Genomic DNA, 17,616 nt, shown 5'->3' with positions numbered 1-17,616 from the left:
CTTGTCCAAACGCAGAACAGAGGGCACGAGACACAGGGGCGGGACCCACTGTAACCTGGGGGGGTCAGGGTGCTCCCCCAAGCCCCCAGGTCTGAACCTCTCGCGTGGAGCCGGAGCGGGTTTCTGCCGTCCAGACTCCTCTATGAAGAAAACCTCGAGGGGGTCAAACCACGCAGGAACCCAACTCCCTCACCGGCTGGAGAGCTTCCTGGCAGTGCCTGAGCCCCGGGGCGATGCACGCACAACTCACAGGGTCCACAGCAATCGCCCCTGGATGCTATACTTTAGTCAGATCTCGACGGAGAGAGAAGCACAGACCGTTTCCATCACGGGTGATAACTCCAGGAAAAAAATGAAGGCTTAACGGGCTACGCATGCCGGCCGACGCACGTGGCGGGGAACAGCCCAGAGCAGGCAAGAAAAAATCCAGTATGTACCTTGTCGGGAAAAAGACAAGCAGAGAAGAAGGGAAGACAGCTCTACTTCGCAGGGATGGCAGGACAAAATTTTCTCATGAAAACCTCTTCTTGCTTAAAAAAACAAAAGCAAGGAAAAGCAGTATTTCCTTCACAGGAAAAAAAAAAAAAAAGGCAAGCGAACTGAAATTCTGAGATTCTGTCCAGAGAAAGAGTCTCCAGTCAGGTTCTTGATCGCCAGGCAGTAGGGCTTGGTTCTGATTTCAGCTGAAAAGTCTAAATGACAGCGGAGTGAAAGCAGGAAGGAAAAAAAAAGCCCACTCCTCCTCCCGTGCTCCCTCCCTTCTGGAGCGCGGGCCCCTCTTCCCTCCCTCCCTCAGGAACGTCACAACTGGCCCTTTCGGCTCAGCACCAGCAGCCGAGGCTTGAAAACCTAAAGGCAGTGCTGGGAACATGATTCATCCCCAGACGAAGAGGAGAAAAACAAGGCTTCCTTTTCCAGCCGGCTTCCTCCTCCTCCTCCTCCTCCTCCTCCTCTCATGCTGCTTCCTATGAAACAGGCTCTGAAGGGCACCCCCAGACGCGCCCCGCGCTGAGGTCGGGGCAGCATCCTGCGCACCGCAGGCGAGCACGACACGCTTCTCTGTCCCACGAAGTCAGGGAAGTGGCCACGACCCCGGGTGCGCGCTGCAGCGCCCTGCCAGCCGCAAACCAGTGATTTAACGTGAGAAAAATGCGAGCCTGAGACTTCAGGGACATGTCTCCAGGATCCACAAGGGCTTACGGAAGTGGCCAGCAAGGCTTAGAGATCAAGAGGTCAGTTAGGTTTTTCTTTTTTTTTTTTGCAGAGAGGAAGGGAGTGATGGGGTGGGTGAGTAGGAGGGGTGCTTGAAGTCCAGTGGAGAGGAGAGGAGGAGAAGGGACCAGTGTGCGGGCACGCTCAGCCGCACTGGCGAGGCCAGGGGGAGCCCCTTGAGGGCCTTCTCCCCCTTTCACGACCGGCCTGCGGGGGCCCCATCACTCCACACGCCCGCCCTCTGGCCCCACCCTAGCCACGATCATCAGAGGCGGACCTGCTCCAGAACTCGAATTCTCACTGTTGTCAGAAACGATCTGGGAGGGAAAGGAGGAGAGAGAACTGGGGAGGACACGGGCGGGGGCAGGCGGTGGGGGGGTGGGGCAGTGGAGATGGAAAAACTGAAAGTATATTCTCCTTCTAGGAGACTAAGGCTGCTGACGTTTCCCTCAAGGGGCCACAGGCGGAGTCCTTGGCTTGGCCCTGCCAGTGAGGGTGAGGGGGCTCCAACGTCACAAGCGAAAGGAGAAGAGATTTAATACTGAAATTTCCATCAGTATCACCAACAGAGCTGATGGGGAGGCTTTCCAGGAACAATAAAAGAAGCAGAGATGGGCTGGTGAGTCACCATGTCCTCTGGCCAGGCTGTCAAGTGGCTGACCAGCTCAGAGGAGAGCGAGGCAGTGAACCCCACTAGGACGCATCTCCCTGCTCCCCCAGACACAAGGCAGCTGTGGCTCAACCAGCTCAAAGCCTGCAGCCCGTCCGTCCCAGTCTCATCCACGGGGTGGGGCAGATGGGCCCTCCCCTTCCCCATACGCCCATAGCAAGCATCGTGCTGTGACGCTACCAACGTGGACAGTGAACCAGATGTTGCTTTTCATGAGAGTGACAATGGAAAACAGACGACTGGAGAGAGAGTAGAAAGCTGTAAATAAAATTCTAACTCAGGCTTGCCCAAAGGGTGGGAACCTGGCCGGTGGCTTACGACGACTTTGAAAACCATGTAGCCTAGGAATACGAATGGAAAGATCCTTTAGGTTTTGGTGCAGGGAAAAATGGATGGTTTATTATCTTTTCTGTATAAACTTTCACCAAGCTGCCACTCAGAACTCTCCCTCCTCCCCACAGAAAGACAGAGCCGCCTCCCCTCTGTCCTCAGCATGGTTTATTCCCCACTGCCGCTCCCTTCTGTTTTAATTAGAATCAAATGTTTCCTGCTTCCAAGGTTCCCAGGCTTCTCCCTAGGGATCATAGATGCTTTAATCACCATACAGCCTCTCTATTCCCAGTCTTGTCTAACTACTGACTTCAGGGCAGATAATCTACACTGATCGAAGAGATCCTCTGCATTCTGTGTTACCTGCATGTACACTGCCTTGCAACAGAGGCAAACAAAAGAGACAAACAACAAAATCTCTGCCCTCAAAAAAGTTAAAAGAAGTCTGTTTCACAGTAATACAACTGTCTGAAATGGCCCAGGTTACGGTTTTGAGACAGTTTTTTTTTTAAATTTCTGCTGAGATGCTGGCTTTGCGCTGCAGGCTGGAAATTGAGACTTCCTAGCTGTTCGGTACACATAAACATGTTAAGAGGATTTGGAACTGTAATTGCGTGTTCTGTTCCTTCTTGGAGAACAAAATCTCTGGGTAGGGAACACATGCCCTGGGTGGGGAACACGAATCTGCTTTGCTGTCCCTCTGGATCTGTTCAATACTCGCCACAGAAGACAGAGTCTGCGGTCCTGCGCTTTCGCTGTTGATCTGACAATTCCAAGTTTTTATCAAAAACATCTGGAACTGCCGAACAGTTAATTCTGTTAGGATTTTGAAACTCAGAAACCAATCGTTTTATTTCCAAACCAAAGCTGAGACCTATGAAGCTTCGTTTTGAGGATATGTCTTTTTTCCTTTAATTTTGGGAACTTAAAGAGTAAAATACGTTTATTATTTACAACTTCTTTTCACAATAGCAATTATTCACAAGATTACTTATATCTCCCTCCATCCCACACTCCAGCCACAACAAGGGGGCCTCAGTTCAGTTCAGTTGCTCAGTCGTGGGGACTCTGTGTGACCTCATGGACTGCAGCAGGCCAGGCTTCCCTGTCCACCACCAACTTCCGGAGCTTACTCAAACAAGGAGGCCTACATTCTTCAGTAGAAGCAACCAGTGCTAAAAGTCTGTTCATACCACAGGCCTGATGTATCTTATTAAAGATTCCAGAAAACAAAGTATAAAAATATTTTTATGAAATTTACTTTAACTAGAGCGTTTCTGTTCATGAGTTAAATTTTCCCTTAATATTTAATTTCAAGATCTAACACCTTATCCAAATTATTTAAGCATTCTTATGAGTCAGCGCTATTTGGCTTGCTTTTTAGTGATGGCAGAACCCTACCTGAAGCCCCATAGCAAAGTTTCTGAAATAGGACACCATCTAGTGGGTATACTGAAGACGCAAACAGAACACAAAGGCCAGTAAGCATCGTGGTTGGTGGGTGGGGTGTCTGCTGCTGCTGCTGAAACATTTGCTCTGTAACCTCAAAGTTCGAGCATACAGCGGTAGCCTGTCACTGGCTTGAAGACACACCAATGATCAATTTCGTCTCTGCAAGGAGCAAAAGGTGGAAATCAAAGGTTCTTCCCATCCCTGGGTCTGTCACATCTCACTGCGCACCCTGGGATAATTAGACTGACTCTTGGACCCAGGTTTCCAGAACTGGGGAGTGAGAAGGGCTGGACACTAGGTCATATCTGAAGTTCCCTCTTGATCTGCTATGGTCAGCCCGAGACTAACAAATCTTTATCACTTGCCATATAACTCACAGGATGTGGGTGCAGCGGAGAAAGAAAAAGTAATTGAGAAGTTCTCTCAAAACCTGTTGTGGAAAACAGTGTATTCTCGCATAATTATATTTCCCACCTCCACTTTTCACATGAAATGAAAAGGAAGGAAACGACGAGCACAGTCGTCAATTTTCACGAATCCATGACTTCATTAACTTAAACATAGTCATCAAGAGCTACAGACTTGTTGGTGGCAAAATTTACTAAAATACAGATAAAACATTGATACTGTTTTTTTCTTATTAACAGCCTCCACTTGAGCAACTCCAGACTGCTTACACTAAGTCTGCTTCATATAAGATACCTGAGTATTTGAGAGAAGAGGAGAAGGATTTACAGCACCTGCACTGCGCCCACAGAGGATTTCCTTTTCCATTTCAGCTTGGGTGTTTGATCAGGTGCTGCTGATCCAGGAGAGCGAGGCAGAGGCCCCCTCCCCTGCTCCTCTTCCACGCCCTGCTCTGGAGGTTGCAGGAAGGTTAAAAGAAGAAAAGGGGAACAGGAAGACCTGTAGGGCGGCCACCAGCCAACCAGCAATTCTACCTGGCAGTCCCTCGGCTTCAATCCTTTCTCACCTTTTCCAAGAAGAAACTTGAACACAAGTTAGCTGATGGCGGCAGCAAGAAGCAATTAAGATGCAAGAGAGCACGACAGAGTTTTAAAAACGTCCCTTCACCAACCTGTGAGCCTCACAGGAAAACAGGTCTCATGGAACAAGCACACAAATGTTAAATTTTACTAAAACTACCAGCAGCCTGATGATAGAAAAGGAAACAGGAGGGGAGAAAGGCAGACAGCCAGATCAGATTTCGTCTGGCAAAGTGGTGATAGGACAGTTTAACCTCTAGGGCAGGTCTTCTGGAGGCAAGACTTATTAATAATTTACTGAGTGCTTCCTGCATGCCACGTGCACCAACATGTACCATTTCGCTCACTCTTCATAAAAAGCTAAAGGGTGAAATGTCACTGTCCACTTCACAGATGCAGAAAAGTACCACCAAGTTTAAGTTGGGCACATCAGGCCATGTGGGCTTCCCTGATGCCTCAGCAGTAAAGAATCCATCTGCCAACGCAGGAGACGCAGGTTTGATCCCTGAGTCAGGAAGATCCTCTGGAGAAGGAAATGGCAACCCACTCTAGTACTCTTGCCTGGAGCATCAACCTCACGGACAGAGGAGCCTGGTAAACTAAAGTCCATAGGGTCGCAAAGAGTTGGACACGACTTAGCAACTAAACAACAACGAGGTCACACAACTAATGAGTCTGCATTAAATTCAATTCGAGAAATCTTTCTTTCCACATGCATCTTATTTTGTCTTGAGTAATCCTCTAAACTGAAAGAAAGAACTCTCAGGGAGAAAACGTTAAGTCAAAGTTTCAGGAAACAAAACTAGAACTCACTTCTCGTATCACTGGCATTCTTTTTTTCAATCATTGGCATTCTCACATCTGATTTTACAGAAACAAAAAAGGACAGAAAAAGACTATTTTTTCAATAAAAATGACAAATGGTTCCTAATTTTAGAAAGTACCAGTAGAAAAAGTGTGTTATTACACTAAATGGACTCAACTTATTTGCCATCATTTTAATACTTGATGTTTAATTTTTTTAAATAGCTTCTTGATATGTTCATGTTACAAAAATCAGAATGCACACATCTAACAAAGGGATGAAGAGTTTTACTGACAACTGGTCTCCAGGTCTCCTTCAGAATGAGTGGCTGTACTGTTCTCAGTTTTCCTCTCGGGAACAAACATGAAGTGAAGTGAAGTGAAGTCACTCGGTCACGTCCGACTCTTTGCAACCCCGTGGACTGTAGCTCACCAGGCTCCTCTGTCCATGGGATTCTCCAGGCAAGAATACTGGAGTCAATTGCCATTTCCTTCTCCAGGGGATCTTCCCAACCCAGGGATCGAACGCAGGTCTCCCGCATAACAGGCAGACCCTTTAACCTCTGAGCCACCAGGGAACAAACATAAGTTACTTCTTAAGGCAGCTTTTAAATGAGTATCTGAAGATACTCGTCATGGCTCACCACCGTCCTCAAAGCTTCTCCTCTGGCTTGTGGTTCCCACAACTGTTCCCGTGCCACAGGGTACCCAACGGAGGGCCCTTCAGCTAGTGGGTGTCCTTCACGTGATGCGAACACCAAGACAGAAGCCCTCTGGTGCCGAGTACCCTGGGACGACCAAGATCAACAGACACACCACACTGCTAGACGAATGTAAGCTTGTGCTGAAGCAAGTCACTTCCCACACCTTTTCGATGGACATATCAAAACAGGTCTCTTTCATACTATAATCACGTGATTTTACTGTAAACCCCACTTTATACATTTTCCTCTTAAAAGTGTACTAGGTATTTTGTAAACATTTAATTTTTTTAGAATTTTCAAACTGTCCCAAAGAATCCAGCTTTAAAATACATTAGTATTTTAAAAACCTAGACTGCTACGGATGCCAAAAATGGCAAGTTTAGTATCAATAATCATTTAACAAGCAACAAATTCTACATGGAAGAATACTGTTGGGATTGCTACAACATCTCACGAGTCACTGTCCTGAATCTTCAACGAGCTTTTTGAAATTAGTTCAATCGTGAGACAAATAATCCCTGAACACCTATGTTTGGCACTGAGAATATAACAGAGAACCAGACGGACATTAAATGGTAAAAACAATGTGTGTGAGAAATGCCCGAATAGAGGACTCCCAGGCTACTACGAGCTCACCTGCCTTCAGACGGAACATCGGCGTCCGGCGCGCAGGAGAGTGGCTGGGATAGGCACACTGACAACGGAAATCAACAGAGAGATGTGACATTGAGGAGCCAGAGAGCAAGAGTGGTAAAAAGAGCCCGACGCTGGGAAAAAGTCAGGTCACGGGAGAGCTGAGCTTTGCTCCGCGGATGCTCCGTGGACCCTGGCTGGGAAGAGCAAGCTCGGGGGCCGTAGTGGAGTGAGGAAGGCTGAACTGCAATTTCTTTTGAATTTCTACCATTTCACAGGAGAAATTTTAAGCTCTGTCATATACTCCACCTCCTCTGGTTATCTCTGGTTATGAAGATATCTTACTCTTCAGACATAGTGCCTTAGTGAATCCTTAAAGAATGGCTGCTACAGGATGGCTAACCTGGGAATAAACACTTCAGTGCGTAAAAACCTTTCTGAGAAGGAAGCAAGCATCAGCAGAGAAAACGGACCACTGACACGAGGTGAGTTCTACGCCCGTTATGTCGGTTCTGCCCAAGGGATTGTGTCAGAGGCCGGAGGAGAACCCTTGCGTGCACGCACTGTGTCTTGATCAGGAACATGAACAAAAGCTACTGCTTGAAGAGAGAGCAGGGTGGACAGTGTTTGGCAAGGAAATGGAAACAGAAGGGAACGGCCAACAGCTGAGAAACTCCCTTTCCATATGATCATCCATGAAAATCAGAACGACCTCATTTCATAAAACAAAGGCAATGAGGTCAGGGAAACAGCTCTGACAACCTCAGACCCTGGTTTCCCAAGGGATGATGTCATCACCAGCGCGTCACGGCCGACTAGCCGCCAACCAGCCAACATCGGCCAAGATTATTTATCTGTTCGACAGTACTTAAATATCGGCTGAAGTTACAGGGCTCTGTCAGGTGTCACGAGAGATGTCCAGATGGATGAGACACTTTGGGGACCTTAAGGAAACAAACCAGGGACCAGGGCATGAAATGTACATATGAGAAAACTTGGGTAGTACAAATGAAACTCAGATTTCAGCAAGGAGTACAGAGCTTTGGCTGAGCTGCCCAGGCAGAAAAGTTTCATGAAGGTGGTGGTTTAACATGAAGGGACAGAAAGACAGAAAAAGGGAGGGAGGAGGCAGGCAACCCCGATGCAGACAGAGATCGAAGGCATAAGTGCCGATGTGCGGCAGGTATGACCGAGGCATCGGGACTCAAGACGGTGCTGTGACACTGGTCTGGACAAGCGTTCACAGCCTAGATTCCCGAAGCAGGCAGTGCCCGGCTAAAGAGTCAAGGTGCTACTCAGGGACAGCAGGGAGCCGCCAAAGATGCCACAGCATGGGAGCGGCACATCCGCGGTGTGACTCAGAAACTCTGTGCGAGTCTCCAGCCTCATCAAGGCTCCTGCCTGAGGGGATACCATGCCATGATCCTCATCCAACCTTGTTTGCTGTCGGTCCTCAAGGCAAGTAAATGGTTGGTCTCACGAGGTTCCACAGCTAGGATGTGAGGGTTCTTCCTACTTCAGTGACCCTGGTTCTTAGGACGACTGTGGCTTCTGTAATTGCCTACCTGGTCTCTCCGCCTGCCCACATTTCTATTAAGAGTCATGCTCTCTGCCAACTCTGACTCTCCTTATAACTCTGTGCTGTGAACCATGGTGTCTTCAGACCGCTGCACCACCATCACGAGTTCCATCCTCTGTTCTTCCTTGTGGCTGCACATGCTCTCTAGGTAGAATGCTGAGGGCAACTGAGTACTTCTTAAATCTCTCCCAGTCCCTCCAAAACTGGTCTAGACATCCGAGAGCTAGGCTATCTCTCATCCACAATCATAATACCTAGGACTTTTCAAAAGGCTGACCAGATTTAGTGAGTAAACGAGAGAAGTAGTCTTGGTCAGTGTTATACACAAAAGATGAGCCATCTGGAAGAGTTTTTACACTTAAAGGACAGAAGTCCTGGCCAGACATGAAAACTGGTGCTCAAAATAATCATACCTTTAGGAAAAATTTGAATCCCACATAAAATGAAAATGTGTCACTTTAGGAAATCACTTGACTTGTTCTTATTTTTCACTTCACAGAATGAAGAACAGCTCCAGCAAAGTCAGTCAGACGAGCCAAAAAGTGACTCAGCTTCCCATGGACAATGTCCCTTGGCCCTCCCAGGCAAACCCACAGTACAGTCATGCCTTCCAAAAAATGAAGTATAACTTTCTTTTTATATCAACTGTCTTGCTTTTTATATCAACTGTCTTAAAGACAAAACAAAGGGAAAAGAGAAAAACCCTCCAAGAAGAAAACCTACTTTTTAACACTACTGACGGGAGATAAAAATAATAAAAAGACATACAGTAAAAAAAGAATACACGTTAAGTATTTTGTATATTCATGCCTGTGGCATGAATACTATGGAAATACTAGTTGCTATGATAGTTAAATTTTTATTATCATTGCATCTTTGCCTTCTTTTTTTAAGGAGGTGTCTAAGTCAGCTTACAATTGATGCCTTCAAATGGTGGTGCTGGAGAAGACTCTGGAGAGACCCCTGGGCAAGAAGATCATCAGTCAATTCTAAGGGAAATCAACCCTGAATATTCACTGGAAGGACTGATGCTGAAGCTGAAGCTCCAATACTTTGGCCACCTGATGCAAAGAAGAGTCAACTCATTGGAAAAGACCTTGATGCTGGGCAAGATTGAGAGCAGGAGGAGAAGGCAGAGACAGAGGAGATGGCTGGATGGCATCACCAACTCAATGGACTCGAGTTTGAGTGAACTGCAGAAGACAGTGAAGGAGAGAGGAGTCTGATGTGCTGCAGTTCAGGGGATCACAAAGGGTCAGACACGACTTACCAAGTGAACAACAGTAACAACAGAGGGTGGGTATAGGAAAAAAGCATGCAACTAAACATCCCACTCAAGTTAGAGCGGAAGGAACACAACGCTTCTGCTTTGACTCAGATCACTGTGTTCCCTCTCAAAATATTGTGTATCATGAGACAGCAAACCAGAGGGAAAAGTCAGGCTTTCATTCCTCTGCTAAGCGGAGAAGGTGGGGAGCTGCCCCAGAAGCTAAGACTAAAGGACCATCTCAGTATCTGAACCTGAAAGCCGAGCGCTTTTAGGGAGAAGCAGTTCTGTAAACTTTAAGGTCAAGACAGGACTGGGAACCCAGATTTAAGAGTTAGCCTTGGGGAAAAAAAGAAAAAAGCCTCTTCACATGAGGGTAAGGGAAAGAAGAAAAAGACAGATATTTATAGATGTTTTTTCCTGGCCAATCCCCAAGTGCCCAATTTGGACTGAACTGAAAATGTCCCTGAACAGTCCCTGTCCAGACAGCCAAAATACCAGTGACCGCTGGGACAGAGAGCACGCGGCTCTCGGAGGAGACTGGGAGGAAAGCTGAGGACCACGCCAGCCTCGAGGGCCTCTCCCCTCACCTGACCCCGGGAGACCCGCCCCCTGTGCTCAGGTGAGATGCGACACCTGCCTGCCGCTGAGTCCCTGCTCCTTCCCTTGCACTCCTCCCCACGGGAGCAACACCGGTCAGAAGACGCCTTCGAGTGCTATCACAGCCCAATGCCTCCACTGAACCCCTCAGTCAAAAAACTGGCCCGTCCTTCCTCTGACCCTATCGGAACTGTGCTAGCCCTCCTACCACACTCAAGTCACCCACACACTGATTATCACTGCTTTCTGGGAATCTGCAGTACAAGTTTCTTGGACCAGGAGATCTGTTTACCTGGGCTTTCCTATAGGTTTGCTGAGCATCCAACAAACAGTTCCTATGTGAATGAAACAGTATCTACCTGTCTGAAGAGGAACTTTCAGGGAAGGTCACGCATTCTCAGGAGCCAATCAAACTGGGGCAGGCAATCTAGATTCAGAAGCTCCTTTAGTCATAAATTTACATAATTCATGGATTTCTGATACAGAAACATGCACTCTTGTATCAAAGCAATGTCTGCTCTGCTCAACACAAACAGATGGTGTTAGTTACACCTCATCAATAAATGGGACACATCAGAAATTAATCAGTAAGTAAAAGAACAGAATCCTCTGCCTACCCTGAATTTTTTTTAAAACAACTGCAGTTTGGGTGGCTTCTGTAAGAACATCCCTGCTTGAGATTTATCTAACTAAATACATATTAATTCAGGGTTAATATTTCATTTGTTCATAATTTTCACCTGATATCCCACTATGTATTTTATACATACTTATATAAACATAATATATGTACACAATAGTCAATTCAGGACCAAACTTCATGGAAGCATTTTGATACTTTCTCCAAAGATATGCATGTGTGTGTGCAGGTGTGCACACATGTGTGTGTGTGTGTGTGCATGTAAATTTACGCCTCAGAATACTGCACGTCACTGACTGGCCATGCACTGTGTCAAGAGTAGCACATCTAACCAACCAGGGAGCCCATGGAGACAGTGTAAGTAACAGGTAAGGACATGAAGTACTATTAGGGTAACCTTGTGAGCTCCCAACTCTCAGCAGGAAGGACACAGAAGGCCTGGCTCAGTCTGTCCCTGCAGTCTGTACATGTAAGAGTATTATTAACCCTTCTCTTTTGCCTCCCCTGTGAGGATGTTATGACAATAAGCACTGTGTCCGTGCTCATTTGCTCAATCCTGCCCAACTCTTTTGTGACCCCATGGACTACAGCCCTCCAGACTCCTCTGTCCGTGGGACTTTCCAGGCAGGAATAGTGGAGTGGGTTGCCATTTCCTTCTCCAGGGGATCTTCCCTACACAGGGACTTAATCTGTGTCTCCTATCTCCTGCATCTCCTGCACTGGCAGGTGGATTCCTGTACCATTGAGCCACTTGGGAAGCAACAGTAAGCATTAGTATTCTGAGGAGCACAATTTGTTCAATGTGGCTTGCTGTTACTATTTTTCTTTCATACAAGTAGACTTACCCTGGGTCTGAATTCTAATGGCTCTATGCCATTCTTACACTGATAAACCTAAGAAAACCCTTGATCTGTTCTGTGTTACTACAGAGGTCACTCTCAATTCTACATAGAGGTTCAATCCCAAATACTTGTGTTAATGGGTTATCAACGCGAAATTTCCTATTCTCCACATAATTTTTAGCTGCAACTCCTGGCATCCCGATTAAATCAGCCTTTTCAAGCTGTACTAACAAAATGTAAAAGCATCAAATATATTTGCTATAGAAATAGGAAATCAAGAAAAAATTAAGGAAAAAAAAAAAAAGAAAGAAAGAAAGAAACAGGAAATCAAATTTCAAAAGAAAGGGAATTACTTAAGGTTTTAACAGTGCCCTAAGGAGAGATGTTGATAAGTGAAGTATAATCTTCAGTCCAGTGAAGTCATACTTACAAAAACACTGTCAATTAACTAGAAAATATGCCTTGTCAAACTACTTCCTGGGTTCCTTCTTTCAAGACGCCCACCAGGCATCGTACATGATAAACGCCCATCGTGTGTGGGATGCTGTGGCAGGTCCCTAACATGGCTAAGGGAGCATCCCTGGCAGGAGGGGCGGTACTGCCAGGCTTCTTGGTTCCTAGCAGCTCCACCAAGAGCCAAGAGGAGGCTACACAAGAGGTCTGTGGTGCAGGATGACACAGCCCTTCCAAGAAGCATCTCAAAGAATCAAAGGCTAAGTACCCAGGGAGGTTCCCAGGATGCATTTCACTCAAAATACCCGGTAGATAGAGAGGAGTCTGGCGTGGCTGGCAGCTGGCCTCTGGAACAGCAGAGCTGACGGGACTGTCCAAGTAATCCGAGGAGCCAGACTGTGAAGCCCTTGCCACACCACTAAGTTCAGCAAGCATCTCTAACATGACGCAGAGCAGTGGGTCTCAATGTGTGGTCTGCAAAACCTTCAAGGGCCTGGAGACCTCTTCAGGGCATCCGTGGGGTCAAAACTGTTTTCATAGTCACCCTAAGATGTCATTTGCCCTTTTGCTGTATTGACATTTGCACTGACAGGCCTCAGCACAAACTAAGGCAGAGGTACCAAAGTGGATCAGCACTTTGTACTTCTTCACAGTACAAAAAACAGAAAGAAACAACACTTTCACACAGAACATCCTGGAGGAAGCTGTAAACATTACTCAATTCAAGCTTTAGGTACACATCTTTCTAAGGCTACGTGACAAACAGGAAGTTGACATAAAATCCTTTTGTTATGGAGGTATGATTGTTGTCTTAAGGAAAATCACTTGTGCAATTTTTTAAGTTGTGAGAAACTATTAAAATCTCCCTTCCTTTTCATACACTGTATTTGTGAAAGGCTGAATTTTTCCCTTTTGCAATGGCTTAAATGTGTAAGAGATGTGAGAATCTGTTTTCTACTGAGCCAGAAGTCTGAGTAAAACAATGTCACCTCTTCTAATTTTGTTTTGGAAAAGTTGCTTTTTGATGAAAATATACTCTTTATGTTAACAAGTCATAAGTTTACTACTGTTGAAAAGTGAAGTAGTGGAAGTGTTACTCACTCAGTCATGTCCAACTCTTTGCTACCCAATGGACTGTAGCCAGGCTCCCCTGTCCATGGGATTTTCCAGGCAAGAATACTGGAGTGGGTTCCCATGCCCTTCTCCAGGGGATCTTCCTGACACGGGATCAAGCCCGGGTCTCCTACTTTGCAGGCACGTTCTCTACCATCTGAGCCACCAGGGAAGCTCCGATGTTACCGTGAATGAATATTTTAATGTTATTAGTTTTAATTTCTATCATAGTAGATATTTATAGATATAACTCATATAAACAAAATTTCTTTGGAGTTCTCAATTATTTCTTGAACTATTAACCAATCTTGAGACCAAAAAGTTCAAGAACAGCTGAGTTGTAAGGCAGGAAGAGATGAGTGCTAAGGAAACCAAGGAGCCCAGGTGAGAGAAGATGAGGGCACAAACATTCAAACTGGAAGCTTGAAGGGACAAGGTAAATTTGACCAAAATTTTTAGTCTGGGCTAAGAAGAAGGAATCTGGGATGAAAGCTTTCTAGCTTGAAGTCTCTTCAGTGGTGTTGGGTAAGTTAGACAGTCACATGTAAATCAATAAAGTTACAACACACCCTCACCCCTCACACCAAACACAAAAATAAACTCAAAATGGCTTAAAGACTTGAAGACGTAAAGATATGACTCTTATGGGCCCTAATCAAACTTATAAGCTTTTGAACAGTAAAGGAAACCATAAACAAACAAAAGGACAGTTTGTGCAATGGGACAAAGGCTTCGTTTCCAAAACAGGCAGACAGGTCTTACAACTCAACAACAGAAAGTAAACCAACCAATCAAAAAACGACCTAAAGAGACATTTCTCCAGAGAAGACTTACAGATGGCCAAAGGCACATGAAAAAATGCTCGGCGTGGCTAATTACTAGAGAAACTCAAACCAAAACTACAGTGAGGTACCACACCTTACACTGGTCAGCACGGCCGTCATTAAAAAATCTACAAATAACAAATGCTGGAGAGGGTGCAGAGAAAAGGGAACCTTCCTCCCACACAGCTGGCGAAGCACAGCTCGGTGCAGCCACCGTGGAAAACAGCATGATGGTCCCTCAAAGGACTAAAGGCAGACTCGCCCAGTAACCCTCGCTTCGGCCGTAGACCCAGCACAACGAGCCTTCAGAAAGATACGGGCACCGCTATGGCCACAGAGCACCGCTCACAGCAGCCAAGACACGGAACACACCCTAAATGCCCACCAACAGAAGAATGGATAAAGAGGATGCGGTCTGCGTACAGACAGACACAGGGAAGCATCAGTCAGCCCTAAAAAGGCAAGAAAATGAAGCCGTCTGCAGCAACACGGATGGGCCTAGAGATCATCGCACTAAGTGAAGGAGCTAAGAGAAAGACAAACATCCGGATTATCACTTACACGCGGACTCTAAAATATGACACAGATGTACTAATCTGTGAAACAGAGAGAGGCTCACAGACATAGGGAGAGACTTGTGGCTGCAGGAGAGGGTGGGGAGGAGGCAGAGGGGCTGATGTGGAGTCTGGGATACCGAATGGATAAACAAGGCCTTACTTTATATTACAGGGAACTATATTCAATGTTCTGTGATAAGCCATAATGGAAAAGAATGCATGCACGTGCAACTGAATCACTGTATAGCAGAAACTAACACAGCACTGTAAGACAACTGTATTTCAATAACATACATTTAAAAAAAAGAAAGCCAAATAGAGACTACATGAAAGCCAAGGTCTGTAGTTTTATGTACGTGAAGCGAGGGACTGACAATTTCCTAATATGCTGAATGAAGCAGATGAACTGAGAGAAACTACAGCAGGAATGAAAAGCAGAAATGGTTTTCTGAAGAGCAAATAAGACCCTTTAGGAAAAGTCTATTTCCGTGAGCTACGTGCAACCGAATTTACCTGAAAGGCACTTTCTCATAGACCATATGGCTAATTCCATTTTTGAGAGATTGAGGCCCCTGACCAAGCCGTAAAGTGATAAGAGTAACTCCTTCACCCAAGTTTCTGAACTGCTAGTGAGACCAGTGTCCAGTGATGCTCACTTTTATGACACAACAGTCTAATGATAGTCAGAATGATGCTGGCAAGCCATCAAGAAGAGGGTAAATTTTTTTCAGAATTTAACAAGCCTGTCAAATACATAGATATTTCAGAAATACATGACAGCAAAGACTCTTGAGGCTTTACCTCCAGTGATCTGAAAACTCTGCCATTTCTAAGACTCCCATGTCCAAGCTTCCAGAGTGGAGAAGCTACCATCTAATTGCACAGTGGTCTTCACTCCTGGGCAGGTGGTATGGAGAGCTGCAAGCCAAAATTCTAAGGAATGGCTGCTAAAGACATGGTAGGAGGCTTCATAGATTTTTCTCTCCCTGCCAGAGTCGAGCTGTCTCAGCTCTGCTACTCCCTGCGGTCATCAGCGCGTACACACATTTGGGAACAGGGGGTAGGAGGAGTTATATCTCTTTAAAAGGCCATCTTATAAAAATGACAAGTATTTGTCACATGTCTTAATTAGCCTTTCTTTATTAAAAAGAAGTTCCCAAAGAAATACTTGTTTGGTGAAAATGGATGCTAATATTTATAAAGTCCTATGTATTACGTTAAAGGTGGCCCAGCAGGGCCTCTACTGAACAACAGCTACTGAGATTTCCTCTGAAGACCAGTTTCTATCTAAAAGTTAAAAACCTTGCTTTAAAAAATATTTTGACAATTCCCAGTTTCTCCTTAGCTAAATTTGGGCAATTATCATCCTCCATTAAGCTAATTGGTTAGGTGATAAAATCCTTTACACAAGAAGGATCGGCCAGCCCTTCTTTCTTTAATATCTCTTAATCTCCTCTACCCTGGGGTGATGAATTATAAGAACATACATGCATAACTGCTGGAAGAACTGGACAACCCGGGCCTTTTCACAGCTGTTACCATTTCATGCCTTGGACAGTCGCAGATGCCGTAAAGAGACTCAGGCTGCATCATCCTTCTGCTTCCTCAGCCCCCACATTAAAGCTCTCCTTCATCTTCCATTTCCTTTCTGCCACCTCCCTCTTTCCCGCTCCACGTTGGCACTAACTAGCTTGAGGGAGGAAGGATCAAGGCACCTTTTCACATCAGTCACTTTCAGGCAACCTTCATGCTTGCCCACCAATAAACAGGTGGTAACCCACGGGGACATTAAGTTTCAAAGAACAGTAAGACTGATTCAAAGATTATCATGTTGAAAGGGCATGCATTATCTTGCTTTTACTAAACAGCCATGCCATGAGACAGACGTGTGGCAATAAAGGCAAAAATTCCCCATGAGGAATTAAAGATGAGAAAAGAGCATTCTTAGGCATTGATGAGGCTGCCACATCCGGCCCGGACCCCCGCCAAGGACAGCTGAGACAGCAGCTTCCAGTATGGCACCCAAACCAGAGCGAACAGGTAGAGGAACGTGGAAACGGCGGCACTGAGCGGCAGGCGTCAGTCATCTGCACTCAGCCTTCTCAAGAACCTCCCCTGGCTTCTCAGAGCCTGGGGGGGTGTGTGGGTGGAATGTGCCAGGGGCGAACTTTCTTTCAAGGCCTGTAGGACACATTCTTTGGACTTAAAAAGCAAAGCAAACCTCAGAGTACAGTCCACGTTATATGCCAACCATGAAACAGTGATTTCTGCTCATAGCCTATACGCTGGGTTCTGCTGCAAGAGCAAACGCATTAAAGTCCCACGTCAAAAGAGCCTGGCCTGCAACCCTCTTCCTGAGTCAAGGAGGAAAGAACAGTCTCAGGCAAGGAGGAAAACAATTCAATGAGCTTGATGTGAGGCAGACACAGCACTAATGAGGGAGCAGGGCCAGAACTCTATTTTCTTCCTCTGGATCATCTCATTAGGGAAGTCTAATGACTCCGAGGAAGGAACGCAGCCCACCGTGTTGCTGGACAATGGTGCTGGAGACAGGAACTGCTCCCTGGCAAAGCAGCGACAACACGAGCATCACTTTCTGGAACTGGAATGGAAAGACCGGCTCTTTATTTTAAGGCCAGCAAGGCTGTCAACAGGGGAAAAATCCCCACGTGAAACATTTCGGCAGAACTCCACTGAACAGCTGAAGGTATAATGGCACCAAAGCGAACTACAGGGACATGGGTATAAAAAGGCCTCGGCGAAAGATTGCTCCTTCTCTAAGCTCCCAGGCCCCAGGGGCCAACTAGCGGCTCATTCCTTTGCCTCTCCCAACACGGCTTCTTGAGGGGTGGGATGTCTCCCACTCATCTGACCATCACAGCACCGCCAGCTTCTGTTACAGAGCTCAATACACAGAACAGGAGATGTTCGCCAATGGAAGGCTTGATTT

General features: G+C 46.1%; 1 protein-coding gene across 1 annotated transcript in view; it reads right to left on the bottom strand.

Annotated features, from left to right (window-relative positions):
- Positions 1-1,433: 1,433 nt before the first annotated feature.
- LOC138095465 (A-kinase anchor protein 13-like) overlaps positions 1,434-17,616 on the bottom strand; it is a 116,644-nt gene continuing 100,461 nt past the window's right edge. Inside the window, exon 10 of the mRNA XM_068991507.1 lies at positions 1,434-1,529. Within this exon, the coding sequence (XP_068847608.1) occupies positions 1,434-1,529 (96 nt within the window). The remainder of the gene's footprint in view (positions 1,530-17,616) is intronic.

The sequence above is a fragment of the Capricornis sumatraensis genome, chromosome 19 (genome assembly GCF_032405125.1).
Source record: "Capricornis sumatraensis isolate serow.1 chromosome 19, serow.2, whole genome shotgun sequence".
NCBI lineage: Eukaryota > Metazoa > Chordata > Mammalia > Artiodactyla > Bovidae > Capricornis > Capricornis sumatraensis.
This window is presented reverse-complemented; position numbering and strand designations above follow the sequence as displayed.